We start from the raw sequence: 25,135 nt of genomic DNA on the forward strand, positions 1-25,135 counted from the left end.
TGGGGAACATTCTTTTGGGGAGAGTCATCCTCGGTGTCATCACCAGGGAGAAGGAAAAGCTCCTTTGTCCCTCGCCTTGCCTGGGGACAGGGGCTCTCCCTGCAGCCTTCACCGGGTGAGTTTGGTTTATCTGCAAATAAACTGCTGTTTATTGTAAGATTTTGTAGGATCTTCAGAGCAGCATCAGTTGTTTTGTGTGGCAGCTTTGTTTGACTTGCACTGCAGAAGTAGATTATTCTTTGTGATTGTATCTGCTTTAATGATTGCTTTTTCAGTGTTGTTACAATGAAAATCCTGGTTTGCTTCATGTTTTCTCACCAGAATCTGCTCTGTTTTACTGGTATATTTAGAAAATAATCTGCATTTGAATTGAAAAGTGTAGGTTTTAACAGTGATTATAAAACAATGAAATTCATTCAGGGAAAAATAAAAGCCATTGTTTAGTAAAAATTACTCTGTATCAGTAATTATTTATGAGCATGGAAACAAGGCTCTGATGCCCAGGACGACAGGACTCATTCTGTAGCTGAACCACTTCTGAAGACAGCAGAAGCTACAATTTGAAATTACAATGATTTTTTTTCCCATAAAAGCCTTTTTTATTTTCTCCTTCTTTTACTTGTCAGCATTTGTTGTTTCTTCCAGAGTTAATGCCCATGAAGGAAATATCATCAAGATGATTCTGTATTTTCATTTGCATATTGGAATATTTTGCATTTACCACAACAACTCTGCTTTTCCATGGACTGTTTATAAGTAATTTAATTACATCAACAGAAAACTGTACAAGTAAAAAAATTGTATGAGAAAATTATACCAGGAAAAGCTGAGGGTTTGTATTTTTATCAAGTTTGGATTCAAAAGCAGCAAAGCTCAAATCCAGGTGGAAGATTTGCCAAGGGAAAATTTCAGTCATGGAACACGAGCTAGGGAAAGATTTACAACTATGCTTGAACAAATTCTATCCAGCAACAATTATATTTGCAAAGCTGCTTTTCCAAAGTAACCTGAGCTTTTAGAACCTGTAAATGTGCACAGAGCAAGGATTGTGCTGGCTGGTTGGGATTTAACTGCAGGGAGAGGGAGATGAGGAGGGATCCACTTTAAAAATTGACTTTAATTTAATGCCTACCCATTAGTCAGAACCTAAAAGCAGAGAGCTGTGGATTCCCAGAGCAGAGGCTGGGAACATCCAGGGAAGGATGGGAGCCAGGAGTGCCAACGTTTGCTCCTATGCTTCGCCTATGGAATGGGATTTCTCTGGGAAACTTTCCTGGTCACTCTTGGGGAAAATCCTGCTGTTTACTGAGCCCCTCCTTGTAGGCTGACATTTGGGAAGATGCTGTTTTCTCCATGATTTTTCAGCGTTTCTCTAAGAGCTCAGGAGAAACACCTGATCCCTGAGGATGCAAAAGAATGGATAAAGCATTATCCTCTTGGAGTGCTGAGCTGTGACTGCTCCTTGTGCAGCCTGGGAATGGGGAGTTACGGATTTGTAGCTGGCAGCAGGAGGGAGAGCTCTGTTTCAGCAGCTGGAACTGGTGGAGCACCCTGGTTTGGTGGGAGGTGTCTCTGCCCATCAGATGGGCTTTAAGGCCCCTTCCAACCCAAACCATTCCAGGATTCCTGACAAGATCCTGGAGAAACAAATCTACCAACAAGGGGCTGCCTGTTCCCTGTTCTGGGACAGCTCCAGCTGCCTTCAGAGACTCCATTTCTCCCCCTGATTCCACTTTTCACAGAAGCATCATGAAGTAAACCTCTCTCACAGTGTGGATGTCAGAAAATATTTTTATATTAACCTTCACTCACAGACCCTGAATGCCAAAGCAAAGCAAAGACTTCAAAAGATACTGTTAAAGTGTCTGATTTGAATGTTGAAATCTATTCCAGCAAGAAAGTTTGGCTTTGACATCCCACCATGGGAACCCGAGCCTTTTTCCACCACAGAGAGGAGGAGCAGAAGGAGGAGAGGAAACACAGCTTGGAAATGACCTCCATGACCAGGAAAAAAAGGTTTAGAACCAGGTAAGTCCCAGAGTTGGGGACAGTCAATCAGGTGCAGACAGGGCCTTCTACACATTCACAGAGTTGTAGAATTTTGAGTTTGTGAAATGATGGAACATTATCTGGATTCCTTTCCATGAATCTGCCCCTGGAAGTGAGGAAGAGGAGACTTTCAGCCTTTCAGACCTATCGATAGCAGCTGCCCTTGCCTTGACCTCCGAAACATCAAAGTAAGTCAGGAATTATTACAACTCCAATATGACCATTGTAGGCAACATCACAGCTCTGCATCAGGGTCACAGCTTCCAACTCATTCTGTTGGAAGCAAAAAGAGCAGGTTCAATCCAGAGGTTCTTCCTCTAAAAAAAACCAGGCCTCAACTAAAATGCAGGAAATTAAATGATGGTGCCATGTGCCCTGCTTATATGTAGGAGTGTGAGAGAAGCCAGATTTTATAGGAATAAATGGAAAATACCAACAGATTAATAAATGAATGGTAATAGATGGGACTCTCCCTCTTTCCTAGAACATCTCAGCCACATCTCTCCTCCCTTTGATCCTTTTCCCAGCTTCCTCTCTGGGATTAAAAGTGGCCAAACAGTGGCCAAACTATGGAAGTTTGATCTCTTCTGGGAGTGCTGAAAATTCCTGACATTCCCATCCCCAGTCCATCAGCTGCTGTTTCTGTCCTTAACACTCCTGATTTAACCAAATCTGTGCTATAAACAGCAAAAAAAGACCCCCCAAAAAAGAGAAAAGAAGTTTTATCTTGACTTCTGTCAGCTTTTATCATCATGTAGTTCCAGGGAGTACAATCTAAGAAGGGAAGCTGACATCCTGGAGCTGGAACAGAGAGGGCAGAAGAGGATTCGTTTTGGGAATGACATGGAGAAGATGGAAGAGGAGGTCATCAGGATCTGCAGGCTGCTCCGAGTCAGGGCTGACCGGAAGGGGCTGTGCAGGAAGGTCAGAGCAGCAGATGCCAACAGGGTTCAAATTGTGCTCTGGAGAGGATCCTACACCTCAGCAGGTGTTAGGACAACCCCAAAACCTCTCCAGCTGAAGGCTTTGCACCCCTGCCACTGAAATGTTCTCACAGGTCCCTCATGTCAGAGAATCTGTGTCACATTACCCCTTTGCAGTGCCTTTACCCAGTGTCTCCCTGCCACAGGCTATGGAAAAGGCCAGCCTGGAGAAGGAATTCCTGGAGCTGCGCTCGGGGCGGGCGCCCATGTTCTGGATCCCGCTGCGGGCACACGGCGTCTGGGAGAGGATGGATGTCACCCTGACCTGCACTGTCCTGGGGTCCCCTGTGCCACAGGCCACCTGGTATGGCAGTGCCAGCACAGCCCTCGGGCAATGACAGCCCTGTCCTGCCAGTAGGGAGGGAAGGACAGCTTCAGAAGTGACAGTAAACACCTCAGTGCCCAGTCCCACTGTACACCAGTAAGGACATGGGGGCCAGGGAACAGTGACATTCCTGTGGGATCCTCCTGGGACAGGGCTGATGTTCATGGGGCTTTTCCTGTTTCCTGGACATTCCTGTGGGATCCTCCTGGGACGGGGCTGATGTTCATGGGGCTTTCCCTGTTTCCTGGACATTCCTACAAGGCTCATTCTGGGACAGGGCCAATGTTCATGGAGCCTTCCCTGTTTCCTTTGGTTTTCCCACTGGCAAACTTGGGATTTCAATCTCAAAACCCAGAACCTCCTTTCAGCACTAAATCACCAAAAACACACCCCAACAAGGCCTGGCTGCCTTGGACACCATGAGAGTTTTAGCATTAAACTGCTGCTGCTGCTTCTACAGTTTGTAAAATACAACGCAACTGTCATTTACTCCCTTTGAATATTAACCAACCTCAGAGGGATAGTGTTATGGACTGGGCCCGAGTGCAGCACACACAATAAATACCAGAAATAAATGAAAGACCACCTCAAAACACCAATTTGCCAAGTGTACTTGGATCAGTTTGAAGTGACTGCCCATTCCTCCTCTGGAAGGTCTGAGTGTGCAAACATTTGCATTACTAATGACTCGTAGGCAGCAGCTCTGCCCTGTGGGAGCTCTGCACGTCCTGTGTCCTTCCAGAACGACCTCTCTGAATTATTCTGAGAGCAAAGAGAATCTGAACCTCCCACACTTCCCTGGGGAACACAAGGAAGAGACATCTGTGAACTCCCTCACAGGAGATGCAGGGCAGGGAATGTAAAGCCAAGGCTGAGCAGGACCATGGAGGGCACTGGGTTTAGCTGCCAGACTGGTTTGGATTGAAGAGGGAGATCTGTAAAAGAGGAAATTGTGTCCACTCCTCTTTCCTGTGGGGTTTGATGTGGGTCCTTTCCTAACTACACGTTTCCTTCTTTTCCACCAGGTATAAAAATGGAATCCCCATCGATCTCCGCCAAGCCCCAGCAGGAAAATACAAGATCAAAAATAGATTTGGGATGCTGACCCTGCACATCAGCAGGTAATGGCTGTGCCCTTGGCTGAGCTGCTTTTTCAGCTGAGTGAGACCTGCTCTCCCTAAATTCCCAATCTGTGGATGATAAACAAACCAAGTAATTCTTCTGGAATCTGACCTTGCCTGCCTTTAGGCTGTTGTGTATGAGCTAAACCTTTGCCAATCTCCACAGCAGTTCACAAGGTTTAAAAAAATCTAAGAAAAATAAAACAAAATCAAAAATTTAATTTCATTTAAATTAATATTTCATTTCATTTACTTCTGCTCCTCTTCTTAGGCATCAGCAATATTTTTTTCCTAAAGGGTAAGGAATACACATTAAACACTTCATGAGCAGGCAAACAAATGTGATTTGGGATGGATCAGTGTAATCAGAACAACATTATTTCTGATCTATGAATTATACAGTGACAGACAAATGCAAATCTTCAGTGGAATCAAGTGTTCCACAGGCCTGCTGCTTGTTCAGTGCTTCAAATGTTTTCCTTCTGGGTCTCAAGAGAAAAAATTTACTAAAAGCTACCAGAAATCCTTGTAATTGAAAGGAAAAGCAGGTTCTGGATGGAAAGCAAACACCTCTGGGATTAAAGGGGAACCCCTTTGAATTTGTCCTGTGAAATATGAAGGATGGGAAACTTTTTTTTTTTCAGATGCTCCATGGAAGATTCTGCTGAATACAGTGTGGAGGTAAAGAATCAGTATGGTGAAGCTTATTCCTTTGCTACAGTGCTTGTCAGGAGTAAGTACAAATATCCCTCTGGGTTTAAACTCTCAAATACTGCAGAGTCTTCCAAATATTTTCATTATTTGATGAAAGCACTCTGGAAAAGGAGAGAACAGCTTTTCTTCCTTAGTCACTTCTAGGCCCAGCCAAAGTTTTTCCTTTCAGATTCCATTTGGACACAGCTGTCCTTTCACTGGGATAAAATTGTACTAAATTTAGGTGCTTATTTCTTCTGGACTGCTATGAAACAGCCTCACAGTGAAACACACAACAGGCTTACAAAGAGTCTGCAAAAGATAAGCAAGAAATGGTTCCCCAAGAACTGAGGCTTTCAGTGGGACCTCTCAGAGCATTATTGCAGAGAATGCCACATTTTTCCCTGAAATCACTAACTACCAAGGGCAAATGCAAGATTTTCCTCTTTGATCTGTGCTGTTCTTAAAATAACTGGCACAGACTCCACAGATACACATTGTGCACAGCCAAATCTAGACGTGGGGAAGGAAGTAAATAAACCACCAGCACTTAAGTAGGGAAATAAATTCAAACTTTAAGAAATATGCAGAGCAGTCTCACAGGATCACAGTTCAGCTGTTCATATTTCATACACTTATATCTAAATTACAATTTTGTAACAAAAAACATGGGCAGAATAGACCTACAGGACTGTAGACAATTAATTCCTTCAGTGGGACTGACAGAGCCCTCTGCCATGGTTGTATTGTTATCACACTTATTTTCACATGCATATTTTGATCTGAATCCTGTCTGGGATGTGGATCCCTGCAGAAGAATGTGGCTCCAGGATTGTAAAAGCAGTGTATTATCACACCTTTAATTAAACAGTGTCAAAATTCAGCATATCTGGAAATATGCAGCAGGTATTTACCAGTTCTAAAGGGACATAACAGCCCAGAAAACCTTCATTTGCATCCTCCTCAGATTACTAAATTCCCCCTACCCTAATAAGACAGGAAAAGTTACCAGGAGGCTCTCACACTGTGGCCACAACAGGAGCTGCTCTTTGCCACAAAGCAGCAGCCTGAAAGAAAAATTCCTCACCAATAATAACCTACTCCTCTCAATTCCCTGTGGAATCTTTAGGATCAGGGCAGGCATGAGGATGGAACAGGGGCTGTGGTGTGGCACAGAAAGGCCTGGCTGGGACAGTTCTGGTCACCTCTGAGTGCCTGGTTAACCTGTCCCTCACCAGGGACAAACCACTGCAGACACTGTGGTGAGGGGCCCCTCTGCTCCTCCCCCCAAACCCATCCCAGTAACCCGAGTCCCCCTCCTGCTCTCTGCATTTACTGCTCTGAAAATAGAGATTACAGCCAGGCTTTAATCCTGCCTCCACTGGAAACATTCCTGGTGCCCCAGGCAGGCCATGGCATCTCCTCCCCTGGACCCTGGCTGCCAGAGAAGGGTCCCTGGGATCCACAGTTCCCTTTCCCTAAGACATCACTGAGGGTCTCACAGGACCTGGGATGAGGCTGTTTTACCTCCAGTGCTTTCCCTCCTCTCCAGTGGTCACACGCATTTTTTGGTCTGCTGCTCCCAAACTTCAGGCAGCACAGGCTTTATTTTATGGGCATTTATTGCAACTTGAGAGAAAAATACCTCAGTTTCTTTTTAAGTGCATCAGTTCTTGGATTTCAGCTCCAAATGATTTCACATTGTGCTGTGATGCCAAGAATCCACCTGTGACACCTCCAGAGAATCCAGAAACAGCTGCTTTCGGGACATCCTTCTCTGAGCTCCAGGAATTGCCTCAGTGTCTCAGCACAAACAACAAAAAAATCCTTTCCTTTGGTTAAATCTTGAAGTCCCAGTCACTGCTGGTTTTCAAGAATCCCACATCATGCTCTGGGAACGCTGTTAAAACCCAGGGGGTTGATTTAAGTCAAATCTTTATTTTATTTGGTTTTAACTTGCCTGCTTAAAAAGGCAGAAGCTAAAGTGGCAAAACCCTCCTTAGCTCTGAATCACTGAGTGCACGTGAGCATTTGGAGCAGGATTGCTTCCAGTGGAACAGTCCTGGGAACAATTTCCTCTGCAGACACATCCCCAGTGGCTTGTGAAGGGCATCAGCTGTCAAATGAATTAAAGTTTTGCCCCATGATGACACTTTAGAAGTTCAAATTAAGAGTTGGCTTGAGGGAAAAACAGTTCGCTGAGCATCACTGAGTGTTTTTAAGAAGATAAACACACTGTGAGATTTGCTAATTGTATTTTTCGCTTGTCTTATAGAATATTATGGAAAGGAGTCAGGATTTGATTCAGAAATATACAAAAGTGAGTAAAACATTGATGTTATTATTAATTATTTTTATAGCCTGATGCAAGTTGATTATTTTTTCCCTGAGAGCTTTTCCTGTTGGCCTGACTGCTCACGCAAAATGCAAGGCTCACTCTAAATATATGACAATAAAAATACTACAGGAGGAAGGCTCTAAAAGTCTCTTTATCCTGCTGACTTTTATTCCACAGGATCCCTTTTGGCCAGAGAGGCAGATTTTGCTTTTCCACTGAAACCCTTGTTTGCGAGAGAAAAGGCACCTTTCACCCTCTCCTGTTACTTCTCCTCTGATTTGCTGGACCACCAACGAGGCATCACCTGGTTCAGAGATGGTTTGTAGGCAACAGCTGAGTTTATGGCATTTACCTCTGGGAATATCCCACTGGAATTCACAGCTGTGATTGAATGTTCACAGAAAAAAAAAAGAAAATAATTAAAATTCAGGATTCCTGAGCTGTTCTCAGCCCTGCTCAATACAGATGTTACTATCTCATGTTTGTCTTTTCCTCATTTGGAAAGGATGATACCATTGAAATGTTTTGGAGGTAATGACATTCCTGTTGATAAGAATGTTTTAAGAGCCTTAGTTTGAAAATCCTGTGGTTCTCCAGTGAGAAAAACTTTTGGATACTCTGTGTTGTCCTGCTGGCAATCAAGGATTTGGGTCTTTCTATGGATCAGACTCCATGGCTGCAATTTGGAGGCACAAAAATAATACCAGGAATGTCTTAGAGATCCCTTATCTCATTCTGTGCTTTTTGAGGCATTTGGAAATAAATATTGCCACTCCTAACCAGGCAAATCCAGGTGAATTTCCTTTCCCCCTTCTCCTGCTCCACAGGGGAGCTGCTGCAGGACTCAGAAGGTCAGGAGCTGAGGTGCCAGGAGCGGGAGGCCTCTGTGACAGTGCCGTGTGCCCACAAAGAGGATGAGGGTTTCTACACCATCCGTGTCCCCTCGCTGGATGGATACAAGGAGCAGACCACTTACGTGTTTGTCAGAGGTACCTGCAGAACCTACACATCTCCTTTCCTAAGACCTTGACAGAAAGGAGTTCCCACCCTTACACAGAAGGAAACAGCTCCTAATTTTGTGTGTGGATACAATTATCACAATGACCAAATCTTATTTTTGCTGGTGATTTTGGTATTAGAAAATAGAATTTCTGTTACTGGGATAGGCCATTAGACACTTAAGCTACTCAATGTAAATTTTGGAAGAGAAAAGAACAAAACCTAAGCACCCTCACTTGGTGTTTTACAGATGCTGCAGCACTAACAGCTGGTGCCCCAGGATCCCCCCTCAACGTGAAATGCCATGATGTGAACAAAGACTGCTTGATCCTTTCTTGGGTAGCACCCAGTGATGATGGAGGAAGCCCCATCCTGGGATACCTGATTGAAAGGTCTGTAAGGCACCACCTTACAAATGAGCTAAGAAACCTCATTTCCTGGTGGAGATAGAGCAAAGGAAGCCTGTGGGCTGTGTTTCCTTGCAGGTGTGTGGCTGGCTCAGAGGAGTGGGTGCAGTGCAGTGCCCAGCCTGTGAAGAGCTGCAGGTGCCCAGTGCTGGGCCTGGCTGAGGGACAGACGTACCAGTTCCGGGTCAAAGCTGTCAACAAGGCTGGCACCAGCCGCCCTTCAAAGGCCTCTGACCCCGTCACAACCTACGATGCCAGCAGGGACAAGCGAGTGACAGGTTGGTTCTATTTGCTCCCTCGGGACCACGGGAGGCTGCAGGAATAACTGAGTGCAGATTGTCCAGATCCTCCCCATTCCCACAAATGCCTTTGCTGAGCCCATCTTGGGAGCATTCTGAACAGAAAAAGCTCAAAATACCATTGTTTGTGGCATAAAATGTCCATAATTGTACACAGAACCAATGACCCAGTCCTGGAGTCTGTCTTTCTCCCCAAGCATCCCCTGTGGGTGTATAACAGTGCCCTGTTTGTCACTGCAGTGATTCCATATGACGAGGGCAGGACCATAGAAATATCCAAGGATGACCTGGAAGGTGAGTTCAAATTCCCCCAAAGTGCTTGTCTCCTTTTTATTGAAGAATCTTATTTTATAGTGGGAGAACAGAATCCATTGTAAAAGAACTTTATTTTCCTGCCACATTATCACTAAAGCCTTTTTTGCCTTCCCATAGGAGACATTAAAATTCCCTTGCCACCCACCAACGTTCATGCAAGTGAGGTCAGAGAAGATTATGTGGCTTTGGCCTGGGATGAACCAGATCCAAGAGGCAGAGAGCCACTGAATTATTATGTGGAAAAGGTAAGAAAATTATATCACCCAGGAGGGAGGTGCAGAGCAGAACCATTTTTTTCTCAGGTGAGGCCATTCCCAGTTAGGAACTGGGGAGATCCAGCCTCAGACCCGGCTGGTTCAGCCTCCTCCAGCCCCACAGGTGCCCTGAGCCATGGCCCTGACTCTGACACCAGCTCAAGGACTAATGATTAACAAGGAATGGACAAGGAATTTTAACACCACAGAACGGTGGCAGAATTCTAACAGGAAGAACCGTTCCTGCCCTAAGGCCCTGAAAGGTGGAAAAGCTGTGAAGAACTGCACAATACCTTACTGATGAGTTCCCCACTAATCATTCTGTTGGTTAATTAGTATCTTCTGCCAATCTCCTTTCATGCATTATCTCCTTATTTCTAAGCAATCTCCTTAATTCTCATCTCCCGTAGCAAAGGGGCCCTCTGTTGTCAAGGGTGAAAAGTTTGGGTACATCAACAAGAAATACATAATTTATGGCTTTGGTTTGTGTTTTGTTTGGAGCTTTTTGTAAATTCCTTTCCTACAAAGCACAGCTTTGTTATTGGTCAGAAGAGTTTTGTACTCACACTCGGAGATGTAAATCATCACATTTTTCGTTGCAGTCGCTCGTAGGCAGCAATTCCTGGCAAATGGTGAACCTGGAGATGCCAGCAAATTCCCCCAGATTTGCACTCTTTGATCTGGTTAAGGGAAAATCCTACCGGTTCCGCGTGCGATCCGTGAACAAGTTCGGGATCAGCGAGCCCTCGCTGCCCAGCCCGCCCGTCACTGCCGGGGCAAAACTGGGTAATTACTGCAGTGCTCTGCACTAACCATGTGGAGAAGGGGATTGACTGAAAGGAATGAGGGGATGCCCTGCCCACGCTCTCCTCTAAACTTCACGGTCTATCATTACACAGCAGTCCCTTTGATATAAGGAAATCTCTTGAAGCTTTAAATCCTTCTTTAATTGGTTTGCAGTTGGTCAGGGCAGTGTTAATCTAACGAAGCAGTCGGAGGGGAATTACATTTAATAAAATAGGAACAGTTGAAGCCTGTGTTTAATCCAAGGATGTTTCCAGCATGGTGTGAGGGAGGTGACAGTGTGGAAGGAATGACAGGAGGCTGCAGCAGCCTGGGTTGGGGGGCTCAGCCAGGACAGCAGCCCCTGCAGGGCTGCTTTGGGCTGGTTCTCCCTGGACTGAGCTGACAGTGAGAGGGCCAAAGGCTCATGTTGGTGTTTCTCTTCTACAGAGAGATGAGCACTGACTATTTGTATATGGTCCCACACTGACGCTGCTCCAGTGTTTGCTCATAAATGGAAATGCTGAGTGGAGCAGCCCCAGTTCAGGGTGGAGCCAAGGACAATCAACAGATGAGCTTTGTTCCTCCTCTGCTTCTGAGGAGGTTGTGTGGGGTCTCTGCAGAAATGAGTGGGAGAGGAAGAAGACATCTGGCAAACCCAAGCACGAAAACAGATCCTGTAGAGTAGGTGCCCCTGTCCATGGCATTTTGCCCTAATTCCACAGAATCCCAGAATGGTTTGGGTTGGAAGGGCCCTCAAAGTTCATCCATGGGCAGGGACCTTCCACTATCCCAGGCTGCTCTAGCCCCATCCAACCTGGCCTTGAGCACTTCCAGGGATGGGGCAGCCACAGCTTCCCTGGGCAACAATTTGAAAAAGGTGCTCTGGAAAAGGTGAATAAATCAAACAGGCCAACTCATTTATAAGAGTTTTGGTTTTTTGAAATTATAGATTTTACCTCTCACTACTTTTGTCTGTGTTTTTTGTTTGTTTCTTCCCTTTTTTAGCTCCTCCGCCTCCACCATCTCAGGTTCTGGCATTCAGAGACACCAAGACATCTGTTGTCCTGCAGTGGGACAAGCCCAAGGATGGCCTGGAGCCCCTTGGCTATTACATCTACTGCCGGGAGACAGGCACGGAGGAATGGCAAACAGTCAATAACAAGCCAGTGACATGCAATGAGTGAGTTCAGCCCCTCTGCTCCTCTGAGGGATGACAGGGCCCAACCTGGATTCTTCTGCTTCTGGCTGGAGTCGTGTTTCAGATAAAAAAAGAACTTCCTTCAGTCCCCACACCCAGGCTGGCATGCACACCAACACCACGGCCTCCTGGAGGGCTCAGGATTGCTCCAAGCCTCGCTTTTACACCCAGAGCTGGCAGCAAAGGCTGTGTGTTCTCCACAGGCTGGGGCTGTACAGAGCCCCTGGGGCACCAGCAGAACCACATTCCATGGGCTTGCCTGCTTTCCAGTAGAGTAAGTTGGTGTCAATCACATGCAGAACTCACAGTCACTCTCCAGCTGTGGGGGTCACATGTCAAGCAGAAAAAGTCCATTAAAAAGTCCTGTTTATCACCCTGCCAATGGTGATTTCTCTCCATCTGATCCATACCCACTGTGATTTATCTGGAACCCATTTCATGTGACACATTAATTTGTAATGACAAATAATGATTTTGCAAGAACAAAGCCTTATTAAAGTGTGTCACTGTCTGTTTCAGCACTGTTTACCTCTGCACAGGCAAACACAAACAGATTAATTTGTTCTCCCAGATTTACTGTTCCGGGGCTGCAGCCTGGAAAAGAATATGTGTTTTGTGTGAAATCTGTCGGTGAGGCAGGACTGAGTGAGAGCTCACCAGAAACAGATCCCATCGTTGTCAGGCCAGCGATTGGTGAGTAGTGACCAAAATTAAACCCCTCCAACCCCCATCTGTCAGGCATAGCCATTACTGCCTGCTATGGTGACAGTGGCTGAGAAAACAAAAACAAAACAGAACTCATTTCCTTGTACCCCCCACAGCTTCTGCCATCAATTACACTTGCCAAGTGTGGACAGAGTTAATTAATTAGAATTTTGACCTAGCAGTGTGTTACATCTGTGGTGTTAATTTGGCCCTGGGTACAAGTGACCATTTTAAGCACTCAGTTATGCGATGTCTGGAAATCAACATTGGAAATTTTTCAGGGAAATTAGAAAGTCCTACAACCACACACAATCCAGGATCTAACCCTCAGTTGTTCCTCATTTTATCAACCCACTGCTCCCATTTTTTCGGCCACACAAACCATAAGGCACCAGGCAAGGGACCTCCAGAGACACATCCAAGGGTTTTTCTGTGACTTGCAAAGGAGAAGGTGGACGTTGTGCTGACCATTCCTGTTGTGTCTGTCCCTCTGTGCCCAGCCTGTCCCTCAGCCCCACATGGCTTTGTGCTGCTGCACTGTGGCAAGACTGAGATGACCATTGGTTGGAAAGCCCCGAAACGCAAAGGAGGAACAAAGATCTTGGGATATTTCCTGGACCAGCACGACCACTCTGAGCCAGACTGGCATGAAGTCAACACTCAGCCAATTCCTCGGCGAGTTTGCACGGTATCCATTTGGAGCGCAGCTGGCAACAGCTGCACCAAGGGTTGAGCTGGGTTTTTTCTACTTCTTCAGTGTCCTGCTGGCCTCCCCAGCCCCACAGGGCTGAACTAACCATGTCTGCCCTTCACCCCAAGGTCAGCAGCCTGCAGCAGGGACACCTGTATGAGTTCCGTGCCCGTGCCATGAACAGGGCTGGAGTTGGAGAAGTGTCTGAGCCCAGTGACTTGTTCAGATGTGAGGAATGGACAATGCCAGAGCCAGGTAGCCCTGATGTAAAACCATCCAGTAAAATGTCACCAGCTGGATTTGTTACCTCCTCACTCTTCCAAGGCATTTCTACCACAGAAATGGCTGCTCTTAGGACAGAAAAGCACACAAACACTTCCAGGGATGTTCTGATGCAGGGTGTTACTCCTGCATTACACAGATAGAGCACTCAGGGATTTTTAATAATATTGTTTCCAGAGAATGACGAATCAGGATCTAAACTCTAAATCCCTTTTTCTTTACACCATTAGAGCAGCCGCTTATGCTATTTTATAAGCCTACCCTTAATTACCACAGAAAGCATCCCCTACTGACCCACTATTCAACTGCTACCTTACACTCTGCTCTGTGAACCCAACCCAACTGCAGTTTTCTCTGTTCCCCTGTGTGCCAGGCCCTCCTTATGATGTGAGGTGCACTGAGGTGAGGGACTCCTCCCTGCAGCTGCACTGGGAACCTCCTCTGTACCAGGGGGCAGGGCCGGTCACAGGCTATTTCATAGACCTTTGTGAAGAAGGCTCCGAGGAATGGAAACAAATAAACAAGCAGCCCACAGCCACCACCCACATGAAGGTCTGTACCTGCTCTTAGTGTCCAAGTGCTGCTTCTCTTAGTGTGACATTAATTCCTGGCCATGTTTCCTGCAGGTTTCAGACCTGGAGACAGGGAAATGTTACATTTTCCGAGTACGAGCACTGAACAAGGCTGGAGTTGGACCCCCTTCACTCCCCTCGGATCCTGTGGTGGCTAAAACCAAACCTGGTATGAAACTAAAAGCCATGAGACTGGGCCAGTCTGTAAATAAATACATTATTTGGGTGAAAAACTTCTTTGTGACGTGTCAGCTACTTGTTTCACAGCAAGAAACACCCGCAGTAAAACAAAGATGAATAAATCAAACTGCCTAAATTAATTAGCTCTAAGTGTGCACTGTGTGGTTTGGTTTTGGATGGTGTTTTTTGAGTTAGATGTGCAGAAGCTCAGCCTTGATCTGCTTTGGTAAGGAGTGTTTTGTGGGGTTTTTGCTCATGCAGGCACAAATGAAATTGAACTCGGGGTGGATGAAGAGGGTTTCATTTATATGGCCTTTGAAGCTCCTGAAAAGAATGACTCCTCTGAATTTATCTGGTCAAAGGACTATGAGGGACCTCCAGATGCTGACCGAGTCCAGATTGAAGAGAAGGGCAATAGGTGAGTATCTAATGTACACTGAGAAAATTAATTATGGATTGGTGAGTAAAGAACACATACATTAAACACCAGGAAAAATGTGAAGCCAAGTGTTTCTCTCTCTTCTCCCTGTTTCCCAGCCTGGAGTCCATGAAAGGGGCTGTTCACTGCAATCTAGGGAGCAGCTGCCCTCACATTCCAATATCTTTACCCTGTTCCTCAGTGTCATTTATAAATTCCAATGAGTTCTGTATTTCCTGTTCTGGTTGTATCAAACTCTGTTACAGGAGACATCATTTCTGAGAAAAACATAATTTTTGCTATTAATCTTTTTACTTCTAGATCAAAACTGATACTGAAAGAGCCCTCAGAAAAGGACCTGGGTGTGTATTCAGTGGAGGTCACAGATGTAGATGATGATATCTCTGCCAGCTGCACTTTAACAAAAGAAGGTAAAAACTAATAATTGCCAACATCAAAAAACTAATGTGCCCTCTTTTTCTAATCTGAGATGTTTAGAGAAAAGTTTCTAGCAAAAGAATAGTGAGTGACTAATGTCACTTAATGATATCACTAAAAAGATGTTTCCCATTCCTTGAAGGCTCAAGGGCAGTTTCTTTTACAGTCCCCTAAGGAAAGATTCCGTGCTCCTGCAAAGTCATTTTTCCACTGCAGTTCAGATTTCACATTTGGCTATACTGTCACAGTCATTTAAAACTTCTTTAGCACACTCCCTGAATTGATCCAACCAACATTTTATTCAGATATAACCAACAATTACCTTCACCACTTTTCTAGTCCTCCCCATTATTGAATGTTTTATCTTCTCTTTGACATAAATAAAGTTCAGCAACTAATTAAATTAAATTGATACAATTAATTTGTTTTGGCTCAGTGTTGACTTTTTATTCTCTGCATTTCAGATCTGGACAAGTTATTGAAACGGAGCCACGAAATCAGGAACCCACGTAAGTTGAGGCAGCAAAAAGCCACGAGCACAGGGCCAGCCTGGGAAAAGGGAACCCAGCAGAGCCCTGGCTGAGCCAAATCCTGTGGTGTGCCTGTGATTCCCCTGGTGGTTCTCTGTGTTTGCCAGTGATCAAGCTGATATCTGGCTGGAACATTGATGTTCTGGAGAAAGGGGAAGTGAGGCTGTGGCTGGAGGTGGAGAAGCTGTCCCCAAACGCTGAGCTGCACCTGATCTTCAATGACAAGGAGCTCACCAGTACCCCAGTAGGTTTGATTCTGCAATTCTGATTCACTTTCCTACTGCTGAACATGGCACGTTCCCAGTTTTCTAAATTCCCATCAGATATTTTGATGGGGATTTTGAACACAATAGAGACACATCTCATGAATTCTAAGAGCAGATGGAAGTGATTTATTTCTCAGTCTGAAGCACTGGAAATAACCCTGTGTGTTACAGCACCCTCCAACCTCCTCATACATTCACAAAAATGTTCAGGCCTCCTCCTTGTCCTCTCATATCAAATTAATATTAGAACATTTTAAAAATACTTGGAATGAGAGGACCAGAGGGGAGAACAGTTGAGAATGAAGCAGAAATATAAATCATGGGCTGTCAGCTCAGTGCAGAGCAGCAATACCCAGAAAACACCCAGGACTCCCAGAACAAAGGACAGGACCAGACCAGAGCAGTTTTGAGCTGTCAGTGCCCTGCTGGGGCACTGACATGTTAAATCAACATGTAAAAAGTTTATCCGAGGCTTTATCTCTTCTAAAATCTGTCTCCTCTCCACTGGAGAACTGACACGGTTCTGCACAATAGAAAGCATTTGTCAGGCTCATTGGAAGGACAATATTTGCTCAGAGCAAACGGGGCAGTGAGGCAGAATGATGAGATTTGTGTTTAGGCACCTGGCACCTGCAGGACCTCAGTGGTACCTGCACCTCAGCAAGAGGGGGAAATATTCCTCATCCTGGCCAAATATGGAATTACACATCACAGATTAGAACTAAGTGCAACACTTCCATGCCACTAAAAATCACAGATATTCTGGTTTCAGCTCTGCAATGCCCATCAAGGAAGCATATTTTGTGTTAGGTGGTTTTACAGACATTTTCTCTCTGCTGGAAGCAATTCTACCACTACCACACACATACATAATACAGGATTCCCCCAGCATGGCACAGCACAGGGCACTGCCTTCCTTATCCTGTCAAATGAGGGGAGTTTCTAAGGCCACAAGTACAGAATAACTGAAATATCTGCTGTAAAAGATGCTGTGCCAGGATCTGACCTACTATGGAAGAACTCTTCAGTTTATCCTATTTCCTTTGTTTTCCACAGACACACAAAATCAACTTTGTCAGAGAGAAAGGCCTCGTGGAACTGATAATCCAGGATTTCTGTGCTGATGACAAAGGGATGTACACGGCCCAGCTCAAAGATGGGAAAGCCAAAAATCAATTTACCCTTGTTCTCATGGATGAAGGTAAGTGGAAATTTGGGATCAAATATAGACTGCCATGCTCAGTGGAAAGTTTGTGAGGCACTTATGGCCCCAAAATATTTCCAACAATTCTAATGGCACACAGGGAATGGGGAGAGCAAATTTTAGCCCAGATTTAAAGTCCAGGAATCATTTAAGAAATGATCTGAATCTTTCTTTACCGTAAATTAAACCTTTTGGCCTTATAAATAGGTGCTTGATGATAAAAGCAGTCTGCTGAAGTGGAATGCTTAGTTCTTTCTTCCAAATGTTTTACATATTAGCTTGCAGTGGTGAACTGTGCCTTGGCAGCAGAGTGGAGTGTGTGCGGTCATTTATCTCAGGGCAGGATCAGGCTGGAAATTCAGTGTATTTAGCAGCTGGTTCACTGCACTGAATGCAATAAAAAAAGTGTCAACTTGCACTCCAGGACAAGGCACAAAAGCTCAACATGGAACGTGCAGCTCCCTGGACATGCAGTACAGAGTGCCCCCTAAAATTAGTTAAAAATAGAAAGGAACAAGATTCTCATTCAAATCCTTCCCCATCGAGTACCTATCTCTGGTTTCAGTTCCCTGCATTTTGCTTTCAAGTGCCCTTCTAAAGCTTCCTCAGTTTTTGAACGAAAATGTCTATAAAACCAAAAAATCTCCCTGAGTCCCCGGAGAGACAGAGGCACTTTCCCAGAGGGATTCAGCGCTTGCTGGGTTCAGGATAGAAAATTAATTTGATGAGTTCTGCTCTAGAAGTGCTCATTTCTCTTTACTGACAATATAAAGGCAGATACTAAAGTTAGATGTGGTTGTGCTCTCTGCCTTCTTCAGTGATTCTTAATTTTTAAATTTTTTCAGTTCAGGTTTTCTAGCCTACCATTTTATATGGTAAAATCTTGTATTTAATTTGCTAAATGTTAAATGGTGAAGCCTTCAATAGTTATTTTGTTTTAATGAAAATAAATGTCAGGCTCTCAGCATAAACCAACAGCACAGCTCTCATGATAACAGCTTTTGTACAGGAAATATCCAATAATGGGGAGTTGTTGACTTGGTCCTTTGCTGTTCCACAGCTTTTGCTAAAGTGGCAGAAGAAGCTGAAGCAAAACGGAGACAATGGAAGAAAAAACAGGGTAAGACCAGCCAAAGGTTAAGGACTTGTCAGAATGAGGCCAGGGTTGCAAAACCCAAGTGAATTTATTTCACTTCAGCATCTTTTTAAACACATAATTTAAGCTGATTAAGTCACTAGGATAAGACTCCTTGCTTTCAGACACTTTGCCCTGCCCTTGAAAATAAAAAAAATGAAATAGTTTTAGCCAAGCTACACAGATTTATCAGCAGAGATCTGCATCAGTACTGTGGCACTGAGCACATCCAAACTCTGAAAACTATCCAACCTGAATACACATTCTGTAATTAAGATCCACTGTCTTTCCTTGTAAAAAACAGGATTTCTGGCTAAGTTTGTAAAGATCCATGCATTCCACTTTCATGTCCCACCTAATGGTGACGAACAAAGAAGTTTATAAAACAAGTTCATTGGAAAAATACTACAATTGGAAAGGTGATTCCCTGTTAGTGAGGATAAAGATATTCACTTAATAGCCTTATATTAATAAGGCTTAACTTAATGTGACACCAAATTATAAATCCAGTCTCCTTCTGGGCTTCAGAGTTGCTCAGTGCAGGATGAAAGGCTCTAAACTAATTTATTTCACAGTTTCCCCTCCCTATTGCCCGCGAATCTCGGGAATTCCCGGCTGCACCGCGGGAATCCAGCACTAGATGGAAGCATTCCCGCAGGAAACACGGCAAAGGCACCGCTACAGGCATTTCTGTTCTTTTCCAGGTCCACATTTCATAGAGAACCTGACGTGGAAAATTTTGGAGAACTGTGAAGTACTCCTCACCTGCAAGGTAACAGAGTCAGGGCTGAATTCCTTCAGCATTCAATTTTAGGTGTAATTTTCAGAGGATATGAGTAGTGATCGTGCAAATGCTTTGCTGCAGACCAGTAAGATGGTTTATTTTGGGCAGAAATTTTAACAAAGAAGGGAATTCCCAGATTGTGGAGTAATGTAAGTGATGATTCATATTAGGAAATCCAAGAATTAAGAAATCAAATGTTTTGACTTCTAAATGTTGACTTCAAACAGGCAACAAACCTAAGGAAGGACACCAACTTCCAGTGGTTCTTCAATCACAAGGCACGAGCTGGTGGAGTGTTTGACCCACAGACTGGGATAGGAACTCTGCAGATCTCAAAGGTGAAGCATCAAACAGCTCAGAGGTTCACAGGGAAATGACAAAAAATACGGGCTGATCTTATTAATATTCCACGTGGATTTTGGGTAATGCCCACCGAGTGAAAAAAAAACACTGAGAAAAGCAAAAGAGAAGAAACTTTTTAAATGTTACAGACAGGTTCTAAATCTGAATTCTAGTGGAATTCATGGCAGAGGGGTGGAACTAAACAATCTTTAAGGTCCCTTCCAAGCCAAACCAGGCTGTGATTCTAAGGTCCTAATAAGAAATGAGATGTTTTTAACAGTGGGTAGCTGTTCAAAGTTTAACACATCCTGAGAGGCTGAAAAGAACCGGAGGGATTTCAGGTTTCACAAAGGGACTGTGGGCAAAAGCTGAGCTACTGATCCCCTAAAACCAACAGTTTCTGAACCAGACTCCCCCCTATCCTTTCCCAGAAGGTTTTGGGGCAAAATGACCCTTTTTCCCACTCCTTTCTGCTCTGTTCAACCAAATTCATTGGGAATGAAGAAGAAAAATCTCAGCTTTTTCCCCTTTGCCAAATCCTGCCTTGTTTCAATCATATGGGAAATTTCTTTGGGAGGAGTGTTGTTTGTTTTGGGGCTTGTTTGGGTTATTTTAATCAGTATTACACAGGCACACACGTATTTGGTAGGTAACCAAAGCAGATGAGGGCCTGTACAAAGCAGTTGTTTCAGATAACCGAGGAGAGGACTCCACCCAACTGGACCTGACAAAAGGAGGTAAAAGAGAACCTTGTATCACACAATAAGACACAGTCACACCCCTGCCCTGAGTTCATTTCGGATTTAAAACCACATATCCTCACCCTCTATGAAACCTACATCTCCTAATTGTTTTTTAGGAGTTAAAACCAGCATTAAAAAGTTACTGGTCAAATGTAAAGAGTTTCCTGCCCTACATGCTAATGTCATTTCTCACCTGCAGTCATTTCTCAAGCCAGGACTGCATTATAAATTCTGTCAAGCCCCACAAATAAAAGCTCGGGGATGTTTCAGTCACTTCAACCCAGAATCAATCAGAAGGTTCTGCTGCCCAAGATTAAGTCCTGCCCTGACATCTGGAATCCATCATTTAAACCTGGTACATAAATCTCTGTCTGGGAGGCAGTCAGTTGCACATGGTGAGTGTGAAGGGAGATAGGAGCATCTAAATTTAGTAAGAAATGCCCAGCATCTGAAAACAAACGAATCAGAGGCAAAACCTCCATTCCCAGTGAGCTTGGCCACAGAAAAAGACCCGTGGATATAAAACATCTTAACCACAGTGAAATTAATTGGCAGGTTGGATGTGAGTTGCTATGAATTGTGTTTATAGACACTTAAATCTTTGTCTTTCAGCCTTTGAGGAGCTTCTGAAGGAGCTGTGCAGGATCAGTGGTATGTCAGCTCTCACATTACAGCAGAGGGGAAAGGTGGGATGGCACAGCCAGAGCCAAGTGCTCCAGAGCTGCCCCTGGGTGTGGAACAACCCCCTCACCACTCCTTTGGGTGGGATTTTGTGAGGGAACAGGTAAATCTCTCCATTCCTTCTCAATTTTAGTCTTCTCTTTACACCACCAGCTCTCTCTGCTACACCTCTGAAAATCCAGCCTACTGAGGAAGGCATCAAAATCTACACAGATGTCAAGTACTACACAGACTACATGAAAACCACCTGGTATCACAAGTAAGTCCCCAAAAGTATTTGAAAAGCTTCTGGAGCTCTGTTCCTTGTAACTGTTTATCCAAAATTAAATATTAGGGCTTAAGCCCATAATTTTTTCAGGCAATTGTGGATTTGTCTGAGTAAGGGCTGAAATCCACAATTCACTCTCATCCTGGAACAAGTCTGGGAATTCCAGAATGAAAAGTCATGTTATTTTTATCGTAGAACTATTTCTAAGTGACCATCTTTACTAGAATAATAATGATGCATTTATGATACTGCTCAGTTACAGCCTCCTCGGTTACAGACAGAATTTTTTCAAACACTTTATTTTTACTACTTCATGTTTTCCTAAACCACTCTCTTCCCCCACTCTGAATAAAAAATATTCACCAAAATTAAAAAATTCTACCCAAACACTAATTTAGCCTCATAAAGTCTTCCTAAATAGAGAGCTGGTGTTTTATTAGATACCACCTACACATGTAGATAAGGAGGCGAATTTTTAATAACATTCAAGGGCTAAATACTTAAAAATATTCAACATCTAAATGGGATTTAATCCCTTAAATAAGAACTAAGAGGCCTTTTGCAGAGTTTGTGAAGCTTTGGCAAACTGCCTGAAAGTACAGCCCCATGGGATTCCCTCACTCTGTGAAACGAATCCTGACTCCCACACTTCCTACCACTACAGGTCTAGAAAAAAAGTGAAGGCTCTGATTTCTTCAGCTCTCCTAAACATGACTGAAATGACATCACTTGTTTACTCAGGGAGAAACGACTGGAAAGCCGTGACAGGATGAGAGCTGGGAGCACCATGAATCAGATCTGGCTGCACATCCTGGACCCCACGGAGGCTGATAAGGGCAAATACACCCTGGAGTTATTCGATGGGAAAAGCTCCCACAAACTGTCCACAGACCTGTCTGGGCAAGGTGAGCTGAGTCACACCTGAGCTGCTTTCCAGGAGCCCTTCAAACCCTGGGCAGGGATTCCTCTCTCCCTTATTGGAGCTGGAGCTGGAATTGGGGTAAGGAGGACAGTGAAGAGCCCACAGAGGAGAGGGGAAGTGGGCAGGAGAAAGGATTGAAGCCTTTAGGGAGCCTTGGCACTGCTGGGGAAAGGATGAGAAAGAGGCAGCTGCTCCTGGGGTGTGCCCAATTCCTCCACTGGACAACAGAGTTCACAGGTGGCATCTTGGAAAAGACAACTTTTAGGTTTACAAAGGCTTTTCCAAACTGTTGGAGTTTTTTTCCTCCTCTGAACTTCTCTTTGGAAAGAGAGAATTCAGTCCCATTTATTCCAGCAGTACACAAACAGAGCTGTGTTTCCTTAAGGCAGGGGCAGATACCATCTAGAGGATAATTACATTTATCCATGTAATCCCAGCACTGATAACAATAACATAATGCTAAATCTACTGAGTCAAACGAAACAAAAGGCAACTTTCCCTAAAACCTTTCATTCTTGCAGTTTTTGAGGATGCCCTGGCTGAGCACAGGAGACTAAAGTAAGTTCCTGCCTTATATTTTCACAGCTAAATCTATTTTGAGTCTCACACTCTAAATTGTTCATATAATGGTTAATAAATAAAACCACAATCATTTTCTCTCCCTTTCAGGGAAGCAGCAATAGCAGAGAAGCGTAAGTAAACCAATCTCTTCCCTTCAGTGAAACAAAGCCAAGTTTGCTGATAAGAAAAACTAAAAGGTTCTATTTGTTCATTCCCAGGTCGTGCCAGAGTCGTTCAAGGTCTGCCAGATGTTGCCACCATCATGGAGGACAAGGTAACGTTGAGTAACTTTATTAATTAGTCCTTACACAGACACAGAAGGATCACTGATGGGGGAGGAAAGATCCTTGTTTTACCCTCCTGTGCATTGCCAGCAGCTTTCCTGAGCTGCTGCAGTTGCCAGAGGGGGCAAGTGGTGCCCTCCTGGGTCATCTTCACAGCCAGATAATTTCTGATCCCCCCATTCCACAGAATTGGACTTTCAAGGCCCTGGCCTGATCTTCCCATCAGACCAATTCCCTGCTTTCATTTCTGAGTCATGTTCCCTTTTTTACACAGGCAGCACAAAAACCCTACAGAGTAACTGCAAATTCACCATGTACCTGTTTTAGTGCCACTTTACAGCACAGGAAGTTCTAAAAAGACAGTAAGACAAATACGAGCCAGGCCCAGTGAATTCAGGCAGGTTAATCCTGATTGTACTGGAGGATATCAGGAAAAGGAGTATCAGATATCAGTGTTGGAATGTCACCCCATGAAAATGTGAGAACTGATTTTTATCGTTCTTAATTTAAAAGATGTGTGGATGTGGCACTTGGGGACATGGTTCAGTGGTGGCCTTGGCAGGGCTGGGTTAAGAGCTGGACTCAATTTTAAAGGTGTTTCCCAAATGATGCAGTGATTGTATGAACTGAATTTCCCTGCGCATCTACAGCTCCATAATCCATTTCTGTTCTCTGTTTCACAACAGACCCTGTGCTTAACCTGCTGTGTGTCTGGAGACCCCTACCCAGAGATCACCTGGTTCAAAAACGAGAAGGTCATTGTGTTTAAGGACAGATACAAGATGGATGTGAAGGGGTCAGTGGTCACAATCACCATAGAGAAAGTCTGCAATGAAGACACAGGAAAATACAGCATCTATGTCAAGAATAAATACGGGTCTGAAACAGGGCAGGTCACTATCAGTGTCTATAAACACGGGGAGATCCCAATAGAAACAGAGCAGGAAATCCCAGCTGGGATTACCACAAAAAAGCCTAAATGAATTCATTGTCTCCTTGAATTTCAAAGGAATTTAACTCCTTCAGATGCCTTTCCGTGTATCTCCCCTAAAATTCAGGCTTGTGTCTCTATTTATTTTAGCAAATTTTCAGTATTTTGGCAGTTGTTAGAGAACAATCCCTGTGTGTGTGTGTACACATGTGTACAGTGCATGTTCACCCTCCAGAGAGACTCTGCTCTGGTAAATCCACGTGGGAAATACCAGAGGATTCACACAGGAGGCTTTCAGTGGAGGGGTTTTGTATTAAATCACTGCTTGTAACAGATTTTCTTGTAGCCTGTGTGTGTGTGTCATTAAACTCAAGCCCTTGGTGACATCTCAGCACTGCTTTGAGTATATCCATGATGAAATCACTCCAGCTGGGGGTGTATGGGAAGTCAGGACATTCTCCACACATAAAAATGGCCCTGAAAATCAGGAATTCTCACAGGTAAATGTAATTACAAATCCGGCTCTTTCTGTGTGAATTTTCTTTAAAATTACCTACTAAAAACAAGACTGTGAATTGGTAAGAAAAAGATGAGGATTGGGTTTCTATTTAAATAGAATGAAAAGTTAACTTAGAAAGGTCAGCCACCCCTGGGATACAGGCTCTGTTTGAATTAAGCAATCTAATTGCAAGACACATAATCTAATGAAAGTCTTCCAAAGTCAACAGTCAGGCTTGCACAGATAGCAAGGATCATCACTCAAGGGCTGGAATTGGGAAAGAATTCCTTGTGCAGTTGGTGAGAAAAAAACCTAACACATCCTATTTGCTTCCTGCTTTTCACTCTCCAAGCAATGTTCCACATTTTATCTTTTATCTTCTATTAAAACAAAATGTAAAAAGGAACTGAATTTAATTCAATTCAGAGTTAGATGCACACCACTGACATCTGCTGGATAAAATCATCACTGATGTCCCACTCTGACATATTTTTTTTTCCTATCCTCAAGCAAAAGAGGCCCACAATTTTGAGTTAAATAGGATGATTTTATTCATTCTTTATCCACCAGTTAAGGGTCAAGTGCCCACAGCAGAGAATATTGTGATAATTAGGAAGTCCCTGCTGTACAATGCCAATTACCTTGATCTACTGTAACTTTATCTGAAGAATTCTACTCAAGGCACAGAAAATGTGTTCAACACAGAAGTTGTGAACAAAAAACAAACAAATGAAGCTGCACTGCAACACTTTCCAACGACGATGGACAATTCCCCGAGGTCAGTAACCCACAACAAACACAACATCAAGGTAAGAGCAGCATGAACGAGAGGTTATGATCATTAAGAACAAATAACTGATTAATAATTGCGCTTTCCCAGTTAATAATTAGCTCCCTGACAATTTTGGGCTGGCCTTTCTCCTTCCATAAAT

General features: G+C 44.0%; 1 protein-coding gene across 1 annotated transcript; it reads left to right on the forward strand.

Moving 5' to 3' along the window:
• Positions 1-17: 17 nt before the first annotated feature.
• MYOM3 (myomesin 3) lies at positions 18-24,040 on the forward strand. Its single transcript, XM_083879525.1, has 37 exons — positions 18-115; positions 1,894-2,028; positions 2,163-2,237; positions 2,808-2,973; positions 3,179-3,336; positions 4,383-4,478; positions 5,123-5,211; positions 7,447-7,491; positions 7,687-7,827; positions 8,337-8,498; positions 8,759-8,900; positions 8,994-9,193; positions 9,455-9,508; positions 9,647-9,774; positions 10,386-10,569; positions 11,575-11,749; positions 12,339-12,460; positions 12,973-13,160; positions 13,292-13,418; positions 13,819-13,997; positions 14,072-14,186; positions 14,459-14,615; positions 14,937-15,046; positions 15,518-15,562; positions 15,691-15,827; positions 16,906-17,050; positions 18,114-18,173; positions 18,893-18,960; positions 19,200-19,310; positions 19,964-20,051; positions 20,670-20,708; positions 20,892-20,997; positions 21,748-21,911; positions 22,450-22,486; positions 22,598-22,620; positions 22,708-22,763; positions 23,460-24,040. The coding sequence occupies exons 2-37, from the start codon at positions 1,922-1,924 to the stop codon at positions 23,754-23,756; spliced, it is 4,296 nt and encodes a 1,431-aa protein (XP_083735651.1). The 5' UTR covers positions 18-115; positions 1,894-1,921; the 3' UTR covers positions 23,757-24,040.
• The last annotated feature ends 1,095 nt before the right edge of the window (positions 24,041-25,135 follow it).

The sequence above is a fragment of the Zosterops lateralis genome (assembly GCF_965231275.1).
Source record: "Zosterops lateralis genome assembly, chromosome: 28".
Classification (NCBI taxonomy): domain Eukaryota; kingdom Metazoa; phylum Chordata; class Aves; order Passeriformes; family Zosteropidae; genus Zosterops; species Zosterops lateralis.